The sequence below is a fragment of the Etheostoma spectabile genome, chromosome 9 (assembly GCF_008692095.1).
Source record: "Etheostoma spectabile isolate EspeVRDwgs_2016 chromosome 9, UIUC_Espe_1.0, whole genome shotgun sequence".
NCBI lineage: Eukaryota > Metazoa > Chordata > Actinopteri > Perciformes > Percidae > Etheostoma > Etheostoma spectabile.
In genome coordinates this window covers 22,982,628-22,998,427 of record NC_045741.1, presented here as the reverse complement: position 1 = coordinate 22,998,427, position 15,800 = coordinate 22,982,628, and the positions used below count along the sequence as shown (strand labels likewise).

The 15,800-nt window shown below is 43.0% G+C and overlaps 3 protein-coding genes across 8 annotated transcripts in view; all 3 read left to right on the top strand.

The window, feature by feature from the left end:
• The window catches only part of slain2 (SLAIN motif family, member 2), an 18,355-nt gene extending 8,591 nt beyond the window's left edge, over positions 1–9,764 (top strand). Inside the window, exons 3-10 of one of the 6 annotated variants that reach the window (XM_032526461.1) lie at positions 2,172–2,339; positions 2,418–2,591; positions 2,708–3,061; positions 3,157–3,303; positions 4,507–4,590; positions 6,506–6,544; positions 7,685–7,892; positions 8,169–9,764. In XM_032526461.1, the coding sequence (XP_032382352.1) occupies positions 2,172–2,339; positions 2,418–2,591; positions 2,708–3,061; positions 3,157–3,303; positions 4,507–4,590; positions 6,506–6,544; positions 7,685–7,892; positions 8,169–8,232 (1,238 nt within the window). In that variant the 3' untranslated portion in view covers positions 8,233–9,764. Of the gene's footprint in view, positions 1–2,171; positions 2,340–2,417; positions 2,592–2,707; positions 3,062–3,156; positions 3,304–4,503; positions 4,591–6,505; positions 6,545–7,684; positions 7,893–8,168 lie in introns of all 6 variants that reach the window. The other 5 variants (XM_032526460.1, XM_032526465.1, XM_032526463.1 and 2 more) reach the window with 5 other exon arrangements.
• Positions 9,765–12,454: 2,690 nt separating this feature from the next.
• On the top strand, positions 12,455–14,883 carry slc10a4 (solute carrier family 10 member 4). The gene is made up of 3 exons (XM_032526455.1): positions 12,455–13,176; positions 13,449–13,659; positions 14,153–14,883. Exons 1-3 carry the CDS (start codon positions 12,647–12,649, stop codon positions 14,678–14,680), a joined length of 1,269 nt encoding a protein of 422 aa, XP_032382346.1. The 5' UTR covers positions 12,455–12,646; the 3' UTR covers positions 14,681–14,883.
• Positions 14,884–15,309: 426 nt separating this feature from the next.
• The window catches only part of zar1 (zygote arrest 1), a 2,472-nt gene continuing 1,981 nt past the window's right edge, over positions 15,310–15,800 (top strand). Inside the window, exon 1 of the mRNA XM_032526456.1 lies at positions 15,310–15,800. This exon is cut by the window's right edge and continues 239 nt beyond it. Within this exon, the coding sequence (XP_032382347.1) occupies positions 15,344–15,800 (457 nt within the window). The 5' untranslated portion in view covers positions 15,310–15,343.

Here is a 15,800-nt window from a genome sequence, read left to right as displayed (position 1 = left end):
TTACTCATTTATTTTTAAATCTTTCCACAGTTGAAAAGCCAAAACGGAAAGTCCTCTAATACAACTACATATAACAGTAAATGGAGGAGCTGGAAACAGCACTTCTTCTCTCTTCTTCTGACTTCTTGTTAAAGGACATGAGGATATGAGGACAGTCTATTTTGGTTGGTCCCTGTGCTGCAGATCCCTTTAGATTGGTCTTTGTCTCTTTTTCTAGTGATAATGTGCTGCTAGAGTTGTTGTGATAAGACACGATGTTAACTTATAACCTCCAAATTGTTTAACATAGAGTCCCTTGCTGGGTTCATATGGATGGCAGCCCCTCTTTACGGCTTTGTAGCTTAGCGACCCAGCCGGTGGTATAGTCTGTGTTATGTCAAGGGGAGAATTTTCCTAATCATAACATGTTTGATTTTTCTATGGCAGAGTGTACAGACACTTCTCGCAGAAATGGCATAGCATATTCCTTGGTCACAAGAGCACATAATGGAGTTTGGCAGAGACATTTTAATCTTGACTCTTGACATTGGGGGTCGGTCTCACCAGGTGAACCGTTTTAATCTGTTGACCTGAGTCTTCTCAAATGGAAAGCAAAGCCTCCATTGTTTCAGTGTACAGTGTCACAGACCTACATGTTGCAGCGTTGCTGACATTCCTACTGTTGGTCCATGGTCCGTGGATGGCAGCGGAGTGGACATGATGGTATTTCCTAAATAATGCAGGAGGACAGAGTGAGCACGGGGAGAGGGAGAAAGTGGAAGGAGTGATTGGAAAAGAGGAGGCAGCTGATCTTAAAAGGCTAACGTCCCATCACCACCCAGCTGTGTAAACACATCCAGAGATAGAGAGAGAAAGGGGGGGGCTTTTGATATAACCAAACAATCGTGAGCAACGGCCTGTCCAGAGTCTGATGACTGAGACCATGGACTCTGTAGACTGGAGCCTTTGACTGCTGCTCTGCTGTATTTCACAGAGAATTGCATTGTGCTCTGAGCGAGTGAATTGAATGCCGTGTATTGTAACGTGTGTCTCTGGGCTGATGATGTAGAAACTCTGTCAGGCCCACACTCAGAACTTGGTTTAAGAGACTCGACCAGACTGCCAACACACTGTCGAGCTTTCATAAAAGTGCCGGCCCGGCTCTGTGCAGACACTGCTGGCGTTGTCTTTAAACACTGGGATGGGCAACCGGCTTTGTTGAGGTCTTTTATGGGTTCCACTGTATAGATGTAGTATGTTAACATACTGGCCATGCCAAACAATGTGAAGTTTTAAGTAGTTGGTTTCCTTCTCACAAGGGCATCATCTTGCCCCCCCATAGTTTACCAATCTGCTACCACTGACATCTTTCAGGCTACACATTCTTTAGTGGTTTATTTCACTAATCAGTCATTGCTATTATTATTCTTGGTGGAGTAAGAAATGCAAAGATAAGTTGTGGTTATTTGTAAGGGTATAACCGATGGTCATCATTACTATTATTATTAGTTATAACTGGACAAGAAAAAAAACTCTGGCATCACATTGATCTTCACAAACAAGCACTACATTTTCAGAGCTCCTTCTGCATGACTGAGTCCATCTGTGGAAGGAACATAATACTGGATTGTGTGTTGACTCAAATTTTAATAAGTGTTGGTCAAATAAAAGGAACATTGTCTTTACATTTTTAGGTGTTAGTTTTAACTCGCCAGAACAATTACACTGATCTGTGATAAAGTAGAGACATAAATAAATAAATGATGTGACACTTCAGACTAATATGTAATGACTCAATAGGGTTCAACAGAATAAATAGACAACCATTGATTATATTAAGAGTTTGCAATACAGAATTTTCACATGATCACTGCTCACATTTCTATATTATATTTTCTGTTCAAACTAAACAAATGCCTGGCTTATCTTAGTCATCTTCTAACTCTCTTTGTACAAAGTTGTGGATCTTCAGACTATAATGTTCTTTTGTCTATTCTAATGCAGAGTGGTTGAGTATTTGCAGTGCATGTCCCAGTAACTGTAGAATAAGCTGCATGGAAATTTAGCTTTCTTTTGAAAGCTTAAAAAAACCTTGATTTTATTACCAAATCTGTAATGTTTTTTGATTTATCCTGAGTTTCTTATATTATGTGGACTGACTAATATTTTGGTTTGGTTCTGTGACTCTGCAGCCAACAAGCGCAGGAGCCTGTATGGGAGCCCCTACAACCAGCAGGGTTACGGAAGTCCGTATAGCACAAATGCAGCCAACAGCCCTTACAGCAGTGGCTTCAACTCCCCCTCCTCAACCCCCAGCAAAATGCCTACTGTCAGACAGCAACTAATGCTTGGGAATGCAGGTATGGGTTCCTCTATAGTTCACTAACAATTCCAGAATATCTTCTGTTTTTGTCAGTCACAAAGGATTTCCTTTGCAGCACACCAGCGAAACACAACGGCTGAGAGGAATCCTCCGGCGGTGAGCCCACAGTCATCAGTGGACAGCGAGCTGAGCACCTCAGAAATGGACGAGGACTCAGTGGGCTCCTCAAATACCTACAAACTCAACGATGTCACAGATGTCCAGATACTGGCACGCATGCAGGAAGAGAGTACGTACCTTTGCCACCTCCAGTAGTATTGTAAAGTTTTCTGTGATCAAACTGTTTTTTTCACACTTGTAAAAACAGATTTTCTAAAGTGTGTTATAACTGTCCCCGTTTGTCAGGTTTGAGACAAGATTACGCCGCAACAGCATCCAGGCGGAGCTCAGGTTCGTCCTGCCACTCACTGCGGCGCAGCACCTTCAGCGACCAGGAGTTAGATGCACACAGTCTGGAGGACGAGGAGGAGGCGGTGCACCCGGCCTTCCACCTGCCCTCCAGCCGCTTCAGCCCCTCCCCTCGACACTCTCCCCGCGCCTCCCCCAGGAATTCTCCCCGCTCTCGCTCCCCTGCCCGCTCCATTGACTACAGCCACAGCCGCGGCTCGCCTCAGCCCATCATCAGCCGCCTGCAGCAGCCTCGCCACTCGCTGCAGGGCCACGGGCACGACCTGCAGACCAATGTGGTGAAGAACGAAGGTAAGCAGAGATAGCAGAGACGGGCGCCGTGCCGTTTGATCCTGGACGCCGTCATTCTGCCTGAGCTAACTCTCTGCTGTTTGTTGCTTTTGTAGAAAAGCTGCGCCGTAGTCTTCCCAACCTCACGCGCTCCTCAGCGGCGACGGCCCAGGGTCCAGAGCCCGTCAAGAACAGCCGCAGCTGCGAGTCCAACCTGCAAGTGCAGAACGGGGGCTCTCCTCGACACCAGAGCCAGTCCGCCAGTGAGTATCGTGACAGACGCAAACATGTCATACCTGTATTTGAATCCATTTTATGCTAAACACACAAACCTGCCAAAGGTGTCAATGAATCATTATTGTTTACATTACAGTAGCTACCAGACTCAGATTGTCATTGTTGATATCACTGTGTTGTCGGCTGACATTAAATATTTGTTTTGCTCTCCAAGTATACCGTACATCTTCTACAGGCTGTTATATCTTGTTAGTCATTTTGCGAGTGGGAAATCTCTAAATCTCTCTGGCTGCCCCTCCAGTATACATGGACTGTGCTGCTGTGTAGTGACATGGCTTTGGTGTTTGGGGATCCTCTTTGTCTTTGATCATTTTCTTGATCTCTTGAGCTTTTATTCACACGCATCCTTCCTCTCATTGCCTTGGCATAACTTTCACTTCAAAGAAACACCCCGTCATCCTGTAGAATTGGAGCATGGCGCCAGCAACACTGAGAATCCACAGTGACTCCAGCTATCAGTGAAACTAACATAGGTTTTCATATCGTGTTTAAGGGTTTTATGCTCTTTAAGAGCTTAGAATCCCACCTCTGTAGGGTAGCACTATCCATTTGATGTAATCCTGTAATGGGAGTTGTCCTTAATCCAGAGACAGTAATCCCTCTCTTTTAAAAGAGACAGAGGACAGGGGTCAAAGGGCAGGTTACAGCTTGTTAAACATGTTGTTACTGCCTTCATCCTGTCTTAAGCAGCCATCTGAGGACCAGGGTGTTCATGTGAGTCTTTGGACCTTTTATACATTACAGCAGATATGTTTTTCTGCTGAATATTTTTTACATTTTAATTTTATACTTCAGTTTAAAATGAAGTAATTCTACAGTTGAAAGGTTTACTGTTCTGATAATTATGTGTTTTGAGTATTCTGAGCTTTGACTGCACTGGGCATATGACACATCTAAATATCTGCCTTCCTCACTGACTTCTCTCAACTGTAAAGCATGTGTAACCACGCATGTGTCTCCACTTCTCTGTCTGTGGCACTTTGCTCTGACAGCCTTCTGCTCCTCTACCTGAAAGAATCTGCCTCTGGATGTTTGGCTGCAGTGCCCTCTAGTGGCCTCAAACGGACACTCACACCTTTTCGGCCACCACTGCCTCAAAGCCCCTTTTTCCAGTCACGCTGTGAATCTCAGGCAGAATGAAGTCTGAAATGTCCCTGTTTTTCCAGCAGCAGATCAACTACCGAGATACTCGGCCCCTTCTCGCTCCTCCCCGAAACCCAAACAGCACCTCCAAAGCCCAACTGCCCTGCGAGGTAACAACCTGCTCCTAAGCCAGCTGGAGGCTGTGAGATTGAACTCACACACACAGCCATATGCACACTTTATTAAATATATATACACACACTACACTTGTCTGTGTACTGAAGGTATAGACTACTGGTGCACATGGAGCGTTAGTGATGAAATAGCTGTACTGTGTGGTGCTTAAAAGGATTTGAGGAAGGTGCCTCAACGTACTAGGTGCCAGCTTGTCATTTCAGACTGAGGTAACTCTGAACGCAGGTTTAGCCTCGGTTTTTGCTGCTTTCTTTGTGAGAGGTTGAGCAGGGTGGTTATTGGCAGAGACGAGCTTGAGTCTATAACCCCCACAGGTACGCCGTCTAACTGAAAGGATTAACCATATGCAATTTAAAAGGGGGGAGCTGATTCACAGGATTGTACTCTGTGTCTCTTTAAATATAAAATTGATCATAAATGTCAAAACAGTGATTCTGTGCTGTTGCTGGTCCACGGCTGACAATTAGAATGGCATTACTGGGACTCAGAGCAAAAGTAAAAGTGTCATTCACGTGTTCATTCTTGATCGTAACAAGGATTCAATTACGCCAAGTTTTTTGTCCTTCCTGTTTTCCTTGCATCATAAGCTAGTAGCACACCCTTATGAATTCATGTTGAAAAAAAGATCCAGAGCCACCAGGGGGAGGTGGGGAATATTCTGAGAAAGAAGTCACCATTTCTGAGATCAAAGTTATAAATCTGTGAGAGAAAAAAAATTGGGTTTTTTTTGTCCTGGAATCACATCGCTTCACTTTGCAAGGTTATATCAACCTCATCACACACTTGCTGTGTATTATGACTGTAGTGGATGGCCTAATGGATTTACACTTTGCAAGAAGGAAACACTTGTGATTTTAGCCCAGAATCACTATTGAAATATATTCTATTCTATATTATCACAAGTATTCAGGCTTTGACGAGACATTACAGTGAATTGGGCTTATTCAGAACAAACAACACACTGATTTGGAAGGGGATGATAGCTTTTGTGCATCAGGAACAACAAGGCAATGGACAGAAGGATGTCACTGGTTACATCATTCCTTTTTACCGGTGGTATCTGTGGGGGGGGGGTGAGGTTGATCCAACATGCAAAGTCATGTGGTTCCTTGATTAAAAAACTAGTTTAACTACACTATTTTCCAAGTTTTTTCCTCATAACTTTGTGACTTTAATCTCCAAACTTCTCTGAGATTTTCTCACAAATGTATGACTTTATTCTCTCAGAGAATGTTCAAGTTCAAATGTGATTTTTCTTCACAATTTGAGAATCTTTGGCCGTGAATTTACCACTTTATTCTCTCATAAATGTATGACTTTAATCTGATTGATCTTTTTCTCTGAATAAACCCCCTCAGTAAAATTCTTACTTACAGTATGTTACAAATTTAGCTCTATTGACTCCCTTGTCTTTGTAGAAGTTATTTGTAATATTTTAAAATAATTTCCATTTTCGTCTACAATGTAAACTCTCCATTTATAATACACTCATTTGCCAGCTAATTGGGTACAGGTGTTTCTTTTTTAAGATAAAAAAAATATACATACACACACATACATATATACCTTTATATATTATGTGATGTATCATTACCTCTGCTCCAATAGTGTTCACCAAAGTGACATTTCATTTGTAACTGCAGAGTGTCCTTCAACAGTCCCTCACTGTCCCATTCTGTCCACTGCTACACCTGCAGGGCGCTACACATATCATTAACAGGTTACTTGTCACATGGCAAGTAGGATTGTTGCTCCTATTGCACACGGGCCATGTAATGTCACAGTTTGTTAAGAAATCAAACGGGCAGCAAGAGACATGAGAGTAAAGCCCATCCTCAGCTCCTTCCTCCCAGCTCTGAATTAAGGCCTGTCTCTGTTGTCTTTGTCTAGTCCCCCTCTCCTGTTGCTTTGGAGAAGAAGGTGATTTCAGTGAGTATTCACTGAGGGTTTCCACATTTTTAAATATTGTGATTGTGGTTCCACGCCGTGGTTGTATTGATGTCGTGCTAGATTATGTGCTTCTGGTTTTCACTAGTATGTATGTGCGTACCACCTCATTCTCTCAACACATTATCAACCAGATGAGTTAAGTAGCTTTTCTGTTTATTTTTAATCTGTTTATTTAATGGTTTCCAAATTGTCATATCAGGTTTGACTTCATTTGTGATGGCTGTGGTGAAAAAAAGATGCTTTTTGTTGCATGGAACATTAAACAGTCAAACACAGGACTTTTATCACAAAAGCTAAAGTTATAAGTAAAAAAACAATTCCAGTTAAAAATATCAGTTAACAGCAGCATCTACATATTACTGCTTCTACCTTCATGTTAAATAAAGCAACATCCGCTGATAATAGGACATATCAGTAAACAATCTGTGATATGTAACATTATTCCAACATGTATCTTATAAAAAAGCAGTAACTATAATAATAAAAATAGAAATAAAAAATGTTAAACCAAACATTCAACTAAACATTGCACATTTGATTAATCTTCACCATTAGCTAATCACATTCTTTCAAATCTCAATTTGAAAGCAAATAATAGTTTTTTTGTTATACCGTTCGTTAATTGATGTCATATTGTATCCCATTACTTCATCTTTAAACTACGGACAGACTGAAACGTTGAAAGCATATTATCGATAACAGGGTACCCGCAGGGTCTTAAGTCTTAAAAATGTCTTAAATATAATATTCAAAAAATAAAGTCTTAACTTTCAATAGAAAGACTTACATTTTGTTCACAAAGGTCTAACATGTTTATTGTATTTTCATAAGATTAAATAACTATTGTTTCGTCACAAAGTATGTATTGAGTAAAATTTATTAAGTTCAAGTACTTGGTAAAGTATTTTTACAGCCTAAAATCCCTTCTGATATTCCATTATATACTACATACTTTTGCCAGTGTGTTAATGAAGTTAGTATTACATTTCATTCTAAATGGTGTTAAAGGGTCTTAAAAAGTCTTAAATTTAACTTGTGGAAACCTGGGGGTACCTTGTATAAACACGGTCTGACTTAACCCAGGTTACCTGACTGTCTTCCTGCTCTGCCTGTCTTCAGTCCCCTCGCCCAGTAAGTTGAGAACTCCAGTCACCCCGTCCCCACTGGCCTTGAGGCAACCGGTAAAGGCCACATCCAACCCTGGCTCTGCCACCTCCACCCCCACCCGCTCCCTGGCTTCCCCCCGCAGCGGCCTGCCCCGACCCAGTGCTCCTGCAGGAGGGGGGATCCCTCTGCCTCGCAGTAAATTGGCCCAACCTGTGCGCAGGTATGTACACCACAGACTCAACAACATCACAACATCTCGCACTTTTGTTAATGGATAGCTAGTGGCTATTGCTGTATATTTAATTTATCCGACACTTACCTGTGTGTGTGTGTGTGTGTGTGTGTGTGTGTGTGTGTGTGTGTGTGTGTGTGTGTGTGTGTGTGTGTGTGTGTGTGTGTGTGTGTGTGTGTGTGTGTGTGTGTGTGTGTGTGTGTGTGTGTGTGTGTGTGTGTGTGTGTGTGTGTGTGTGTGTGTGTGTGTTCCTCCCCTTCTCAGATCTCTTCCTGCTCCTCGGTCATACAGCGGCACAGGTGACAACTGGAGAGAAGGTTGTTACTGAACTGGGCCAGCAGGGGGCTCTCCAATCAAACTATCAACACAAGGAGGCAGACATTACAACATGGCACTTTATCTACCTAGATACCTTTCACAGTGAAAAGAGTCCCTGTGTCCCAAAAATATATATGAGTCAGAATTTCAACAAAAAAAAAGAGAGGACAGTGTCCACATGGCGTCATGTTCCTCTGTGGGGTCTGGCTCTGGAGGGGTCAGGCATGTAGTGCTGTGCCCAGTAAAATGCCAAAGAAACCAGGCCGACTCCAGCTCTGGCAGCAGAGGACACATCAGCTGCCTTGGTTTGACTGCAGTCATCTATCAGACAGTCCATATCACTTCATTGGCCAGCTCCCCCCCCCTCCTCACACTCCTCTTCCCTGTTCTTCTTTCCCTTCCCTCAGGTTGAAATGTCTCCACGCATTTCTCTCTTTATGCTCTGTGTTTAACAGATGTCTGAGCGATCTCTATGATGATGCCGTGCAGGTGAAATGTCAAATGTAATGTTAGAGAGTTGTTGGTTGTCTTGCAACAGTGAAAGCACCTCTGTGTGGGTATGACATTTAATCTTTCCTCTTGTGAAATCAGCCAGAATGTATGCACATGCAAGTTTGTTTTGGAAAATATTTATTCAAATTATTTAAGAAATGTATGTCCAAACATCAATATCAGTATTTTGTTTTAAGATTTTAATTAGTTTAAAATGTACAGTTTGAACCTCAACTGCAAGCTAAGTCTCCAAAGCCTTTTTATGTTTAAGTGTCAAATGAGGACTGGTGACCCGGGTGATTAATGACACATCGGCTAAAGCCTCAGTTCTGACTTGTACCACAGTTTGCCAAGATTATACTTTTCTATAAACGTGCTGAGATACTTCAACCTTCAAGAAACCTGAGCTCGAAAACTAATTTTGTCCCCGTTCACCCATTCAGCAAATTAAAGAAGAAGAAAACTGATGAAATCCCCATAACAGATTTCTGTCAGTGGAAATCATTCATGCGATGAAAAACATCAAATAAGATGGCAGATACATTTAGCTGGCTTTTACCTCTTGTGCTATAGAAATGGATGGAAAGGCGTGCCAGTGTTTGGACATCCGTGGGGGGGGGGGGGTGTTATGAAACTAGTGCCTATAATTTAAAGTTTCACTTGAGTTTGAACATCGTGTTTTGTTTGTTTATCATTTTGTGCCAATTTCTGGGTATCCCAATATTTGCATTTCGGCTTGATTGATTTGCTTGCCTGTTTGTATTATTTTTGTAATTTAATGAATACATTTATAATTGCTTTAAAAAAAAATGCGCCTTCATATTTATAAGTAATTACTCATTCTGTAAATGAAACTATTTATTAAAGAGAGGTGCCTATGTTAAAGCTCAGATTAAGTGGGAAGCTCGAGCGAATGTTCAAGAAGACATGCCACACCTTTTGTGTGAAGGTTTTTGTTATTGAACTTTTTTTTTATATATCCACAAACATGACATTCAGTTTCCCTGTGTAAAGTCACATTTCAAATTAAAGCTGAAAAATTGTTCTCTCTTTTTGTACTTTTTGGATCATCTGCATATTTAAGAACGTAACGAGGTTTGGATTACTTTGACAAAGCCGCAGCGGTCGGTACATACTACACTATATTACAATTTAGGGACTACAAATCTAATTCGAGCTGTAATCGTTTGAGCCCGACCGATACATTTTTTTTTTAAGGCCGATACAAATATTTGGGTTATTTAAAAATCCAATATGCCAATATATATTTTAAAAAAAAAAATAATCCAGAAACGCGTAAAAAAAAAAAAGATTTCCTTAACAGTTATTTGTAGTTCTCACTAAAATAATGTGATAATTTGTTTTATTGTAACAGAGTAAAATCAAAATATATTAAAGTTCTGATAAATAAAATTATAAGAATAAAACGTAAGATATGAAACTTAAAGTCCTTTGAACAAAACAACAACAACAACAAAAACAGTGTTGCCAACAGGGTTGTTGTAGAGCGTCCTGTGGTTAATCGGCCATTATAAATGCCAATACCAAAAGATCAGGAAATTCCTAATATCGGTCAATAATATTGGCCCGCCCATATGTCGGACGGGCTCTAGAAATCATTTAGCGGGTTATGTTTTGAGTAGAACAGGATCCTGATCTTATGTGCACCGGGCAACCCCAATTAGTTTGGGTCAAGTAGTTTACAGTAACGTCTGTAGATGAATATCAGCTCTAGTTAATAACCTGCTGTTACTTTACAGGCGAAGGCCTGCAGGTATGGCACTTCACTTCTAGGTCAGGTCAAATTTTTTACTCTTTCAGTTGGAGTTTGCGTGCAAATGATACAAACTGCCAAAATTAAGAGTGTCGATGGTCTTAGATTTTGGAATGTGGTAAAATGATGCGTTGTCTTTCCTGGATTTAAAAGGCTGTGTTACAGTAAAGTGTTCTAGCTGTTCTATTATTGGCCTCTACCCACTAAGTGAAAGATAGGCTGTCAAGACTTCTAGAGTAGTTCAGACTGTAATCTAACTAGTGCTGGGCCAAATGAGAAAATCAAGTATCACGGTATCTCAATGTCAATATTGTAGGCTTGACTATTGGTGCTGTCACAAAATATTTACACAAAGAGATTTTAGATAATCATCAGTAATGTAGATAAAATGACTAGAAGTCTTGACAGCCTATCTTTCACTTAGTGTAAAAAGCAGAAGGCGCCAGAGTCTTACGTGGGCAGAATGAACTGTAGCAAAGGCTTTTTACACATTAAAATGACAATTTTATATCTTTCGGTGCTGGGACCGTTTTTTTTTTAGCAATAAAATGCATGTCGAACATAATTTTAGTAATTCTGTTCAACATGCATTTCATTGCTAAAGTTAGTCTTCAGTTGATTCATAGTGCAGCTGCAGCGTTACCCCAAATCTGTCCGTAAACGTTACAGATTAAAATAAAATATGAGACACACCTGATAAAGGGATGTCTGTTTCATAGTGAAGCTTGAATGGGATACGTTATGTATTCTGTACACATAGCTGTTGCATTACGTACCAGAAGTCACCCATTGGTTAATGGGGGACACGATGTGTCTCCGGGAAGGGGAGGAGGCCGATGAAGGCCTGAGTCACTGACGGGTGCTGTCCTGTCCGGTGCCACTCCCGGTGACGTCAGTGCATTCATTTTCTCTGGACACTCGGCGTCCTCTGTGTGCTTGATATGCACGAGTTTCACTCAGAGGATCAGATTCTGTGAGGTGAGGTGATGCTGTACTGAGTCCGATGTGTGACTGTGGGCAGCCAACTGTCACAGCAGCAGAACACAACATGTTACAAATACCGCTTCAGTTGTCTGACCTACACAAGAGAAAATCCGAAGATAAAATAATATTGGGATGTTTTCAGGAACTGATGGACGGGTCAAAAGAGGCTGTGGGATCTGTTCTGCATATAAGAGTTCATGGATGACATGTAAAGTAACTAAATGCTTAACTGTATGGAAGTCACTGACTTTAGCTGTATTTCTTTTTGGTAAGACTTCTTATCCATAACATTTCTGAGGGAAATACTGTATTGTTTATCATGTCAACTGTCATCACTTTGCAGATTTTAATTTGACATCAAATATTTCAAATTATTTAAACGAGCCACCAATTAACACAGTGGACAGACACAACAGGACCAGCTTCAGCAACAACGTACTGGGGGTGTGGGATTCAGTTGATCTCTCGCTGACAACTTTAACATATTTAACAGACTCGAACATTGCTAAGACTGTTGAGCTGTAATAAATCACGTGGTTAAACATATACTAAACCAAACATACCATAACGTTTGAGATGGCCGGGCTTGCGCGTAATGCGCACCCTTCATGCAAGAAACAGCAGCGCCAACAAAGGATACGGGCGGGCGGGCAGATGTTCACAGTTTGCTGCACTAGTATAAAGACGCAGCACACTTTTCATTCATGTAGGCAGTGCTTACTTAACCCCAAACAGCTGTATTCATTTCCCATGTGCCTAAGTGTTGGCCTTTATGATTCTACAGAAAATATGAGAGACCGAACAGACTGTTTTCCCAAATAGCAAACCGTAAATATGTAACAATTGGATTGGTATTTTGGGGACCGTTCTCCTTCTACAGAGCATGAAAGGGCAGCCTGGGCGGTATTGATTGGCCCGCCCCCTGTCGCTGAAGCTCAAGACCGTGTGCACACTCCCCTCCGGCTGTGTGCGTCTTTCGGGGGAGCCAATCCGTGGCAGCATTCTGACTAAGTGACTCGCTTTAAGACAGTGTCATGGCACCATCGCATCCTCCGACCACTGGATCCTCCACTGTTTCTTATTAGTGACCGTGCGCCACTAGGGGAATCATTTTACGCGCGAGCACCTACTGGCAAAAACCGACTGTGGCGAGCCTCTGTCCTCCTGTTGCGCCATGGAGAACTCCAGCCTGTTGGGTGGCGACGCACAGAATGCTGGCTTGATAGGCTTTCTTATGTCGGACACTTTGGATCAAGTTGTGGATTTTCCACAGGACACTGCCATGACTGGATTAGTGGCCGGTAGTGCCATCTTCCTTGAAGGCAGCACCTTCAGGACTTCCGCTGGAGCGGAGTTTATGGCCGCTCCACCGACGGAATCCCCTCACCTGATGCCTGCCTTTTGGGATTCCCCGCTCAGTCACGGAATCAATGTGTTTGTGGGACTTGTTCTTTGCTTCACTATGCTGGGGCTGGGCTGTACGGTGGAGATCAGCCAGCTTGGCCAGCACATCCGCCGACCCATCGGGGTGCTGCTGGCACTGGTGTGTCAGTTTGTGATCATGCCCTTGGTGGCCTTTCTTTTGGCTTTAGCCTTCTCTCTGGATGATGTGGCGGCGATGGCCGTTCTTCTCTGTGGCTGCTGCCCCGGAGGAAACTTATCAAATATCATGTGTCTGCTGGTGCACGGAGAGATGAATCTAAGGTAGATAAACCGTACTTATCTAAAAAATGCAGTGAGTTATCAAGGAAGCATGTACAATTAAACTTTACATAGTTGAACCACGTTTTACGCGTAATATTTCGCAAATTACGCATCGAAATAACGGGGACTCCAAGTTTGCGCATGACTCTAAAGTGTTACATTCTTCACTAAAGCCAATAAGATGTTTGTCACACTTAAATAAAATGATTAAACACCGTGACTAAAGACCACAGTCATGCTATAACACTGTGTCTTCGCTATCCTCTCCCCAGCATCATCATGACAATATCTTCCACTCTGCTGGCGCTCGTGCTAATGCCACTGTGTCTGTGGATCTACAGCCGGGCCTGGATCAACACACCTGTGGTGAACCTCATGCCCTTCGGGGCCATCATCCTGACCCTGTGCAGCACTCTCATCCCCATTGGTTTGGGAGTTATGCTGAGGTACCGATACACGCGTGTGGCCGACACTGTGTTAAAGGTAATATAAGAGTAATTTCTCAAAGTTACCCTTCCATCTAATCAATAAGCTGAATCAGTTAAATAATTCTAATTGTGTGCCATTTAGAACCTGAGGACTTTCGGTTAAAGAGCACCTTTGCGCAAAAGCGCACTGCGTAATTTCCCTTGCCTGTCATATGTGGATGCTACGAGCAGGAACAGTGACATCAGAGACAGAGCTCCTCCCCCCCATTTCTGATAAAATCCACATATGTGGGAGGGTCACATCAGTTACAACAGACAGTAACGTTGGGCAGCAGAGATGCCTTGATTCATTAATTATAGAACTCACAACCCCCTAGAAGGTGGAGTCTCCGCTCATATTAGAGGAAAAAAAAAAACTTTAACAGGAAAAAAGTAAGAGGAATTTCCAGGCTAGAAAGATAGAATGGACTTCCTCCTCAGGGATGCAAAATGTAGCTGCCAAATGTGCAGAAACACCCCCCTCATTCTGAAATATTGTGTCTTTCCAGGTATCCCTGTGGTCTCTGCTAGTCACCCTTGTGATGCTGTTCATCCTGACTGGAGCGATGCTGGGGCCGGAGCTCCTGTCCACCATCCCGGCCTCGGTCTACGTGGTGGCCGTCCTGATGCCTCTGTGTGGCTACGCTGCAGGCTACGGCCTGGCCATGCTCTTTGAACTGCCGCCCAACAGCTGCAGGTCGGTCTCTCTGGAGACGGGATGCCAGAACGTGCAGCTGTGCACTGCCATCCTGAAGCTGGCCTTCCCCCCTCAGCTGATGGGAGGGATGTACATGTTCCCTCTGCTGTACGCCCTGTTCCAAGCAGCCGAGGCGGGCATTTTCATCCTGGCCTACAGGATGTACAGGAAGAACGTCCTGCACAAACCAGACCCCGCTTGGGACAGCGAGGACACGGATATAACTTATCAAAGATTTCAGGATGATGAGTACATTGACTCTTCTTATGGTGCCGTTACAGTGAGTGACCCAAACACCATCATGTTGGACCCCTGTCCTCCTGATCCAACTCCTGTTTAATGTGCACATTTTAAATATTGCTTCCCTACAAGTGGATTCCTCGTTTTGATTGCTATCATTCATAAAGGAAAAACTTGGAAAACAGGATGACTATGCAGGGAAATCCAGAATGTTTATCACTGACCTGACTGCTGTTAAAAAAAAAGGTGCTTTCTGACATAAGCTTCAATCATTCTGTTTGACATCCATGTCTAATATGGGATGAAAAAGCATGACGTTTTAAAACATTGCTGTGTTACCTATAACTTGTTTAATAGGTAACTGCCATTCATCAGCTAAGCTTAACTTCAATCTGTGAGAGTGACATTAATCAGGAAACCACACCAAAGCCAAACAGCTATTTGGATCCCAAATAAATGTGTGTCAGAGACAGAGAGATGAGAATACATCCGACAAACATATCAGCTATTCATTGCAGTGCCAAGTCTGAACAAAGTGTACAATATGTGTATATTATAAACAACTGATGTTTCAACAAAATAAAACGTGTACAGAAACAAAAAGTCCAACTTGTATAGCCTACCTTCGTCACGTGTCTGCTGTTTTTGGGGGAGTGGAAATGCCTCCAGTCTCACACCTGACCCTAATCAGGCCTAATGGAGAGCCCATGTTGCCCAATCTACTTAAACAGCTACACGTCCCAACCTTGGTTGGTTGAACAAAATGGCAACGTATGGTGACGAGCCAGTCGACAGCTATTATTATTCATCTTACAACCCTTACACGGGCAGATACCCCCGGCCTAGAGACGCGGGGTGGAAATATAAGAGTTACCTCGCCCACTATGGGGACACTTCGGATGCATTTAACAACCACCAGCGCGCCCAGCTGAAGTCCATCTTATCTCAGATCAATCCCAAGCTCACCCCGAGGCTCCGGAAGGCGAACACTAAAGATGTGGCGGTGCAGGTCAACCCGAAGAAGGACGCCTCGGTGCAGTGCTCCATCGGCCCGCGGACCCTCCTGGCCATGAAGCGGGACTCCCGGCGCAAAGGAAAGCCGGAGCCTTCGTCGCCCAAAACCAGCGGCAGCCCCAAGGTGGCCGTACATTACCCTCGCACCCTCGCCCTGTACTCCCCCATCGCCTACAGAAGCATTACCTCCTTCCTGGTCGACGACG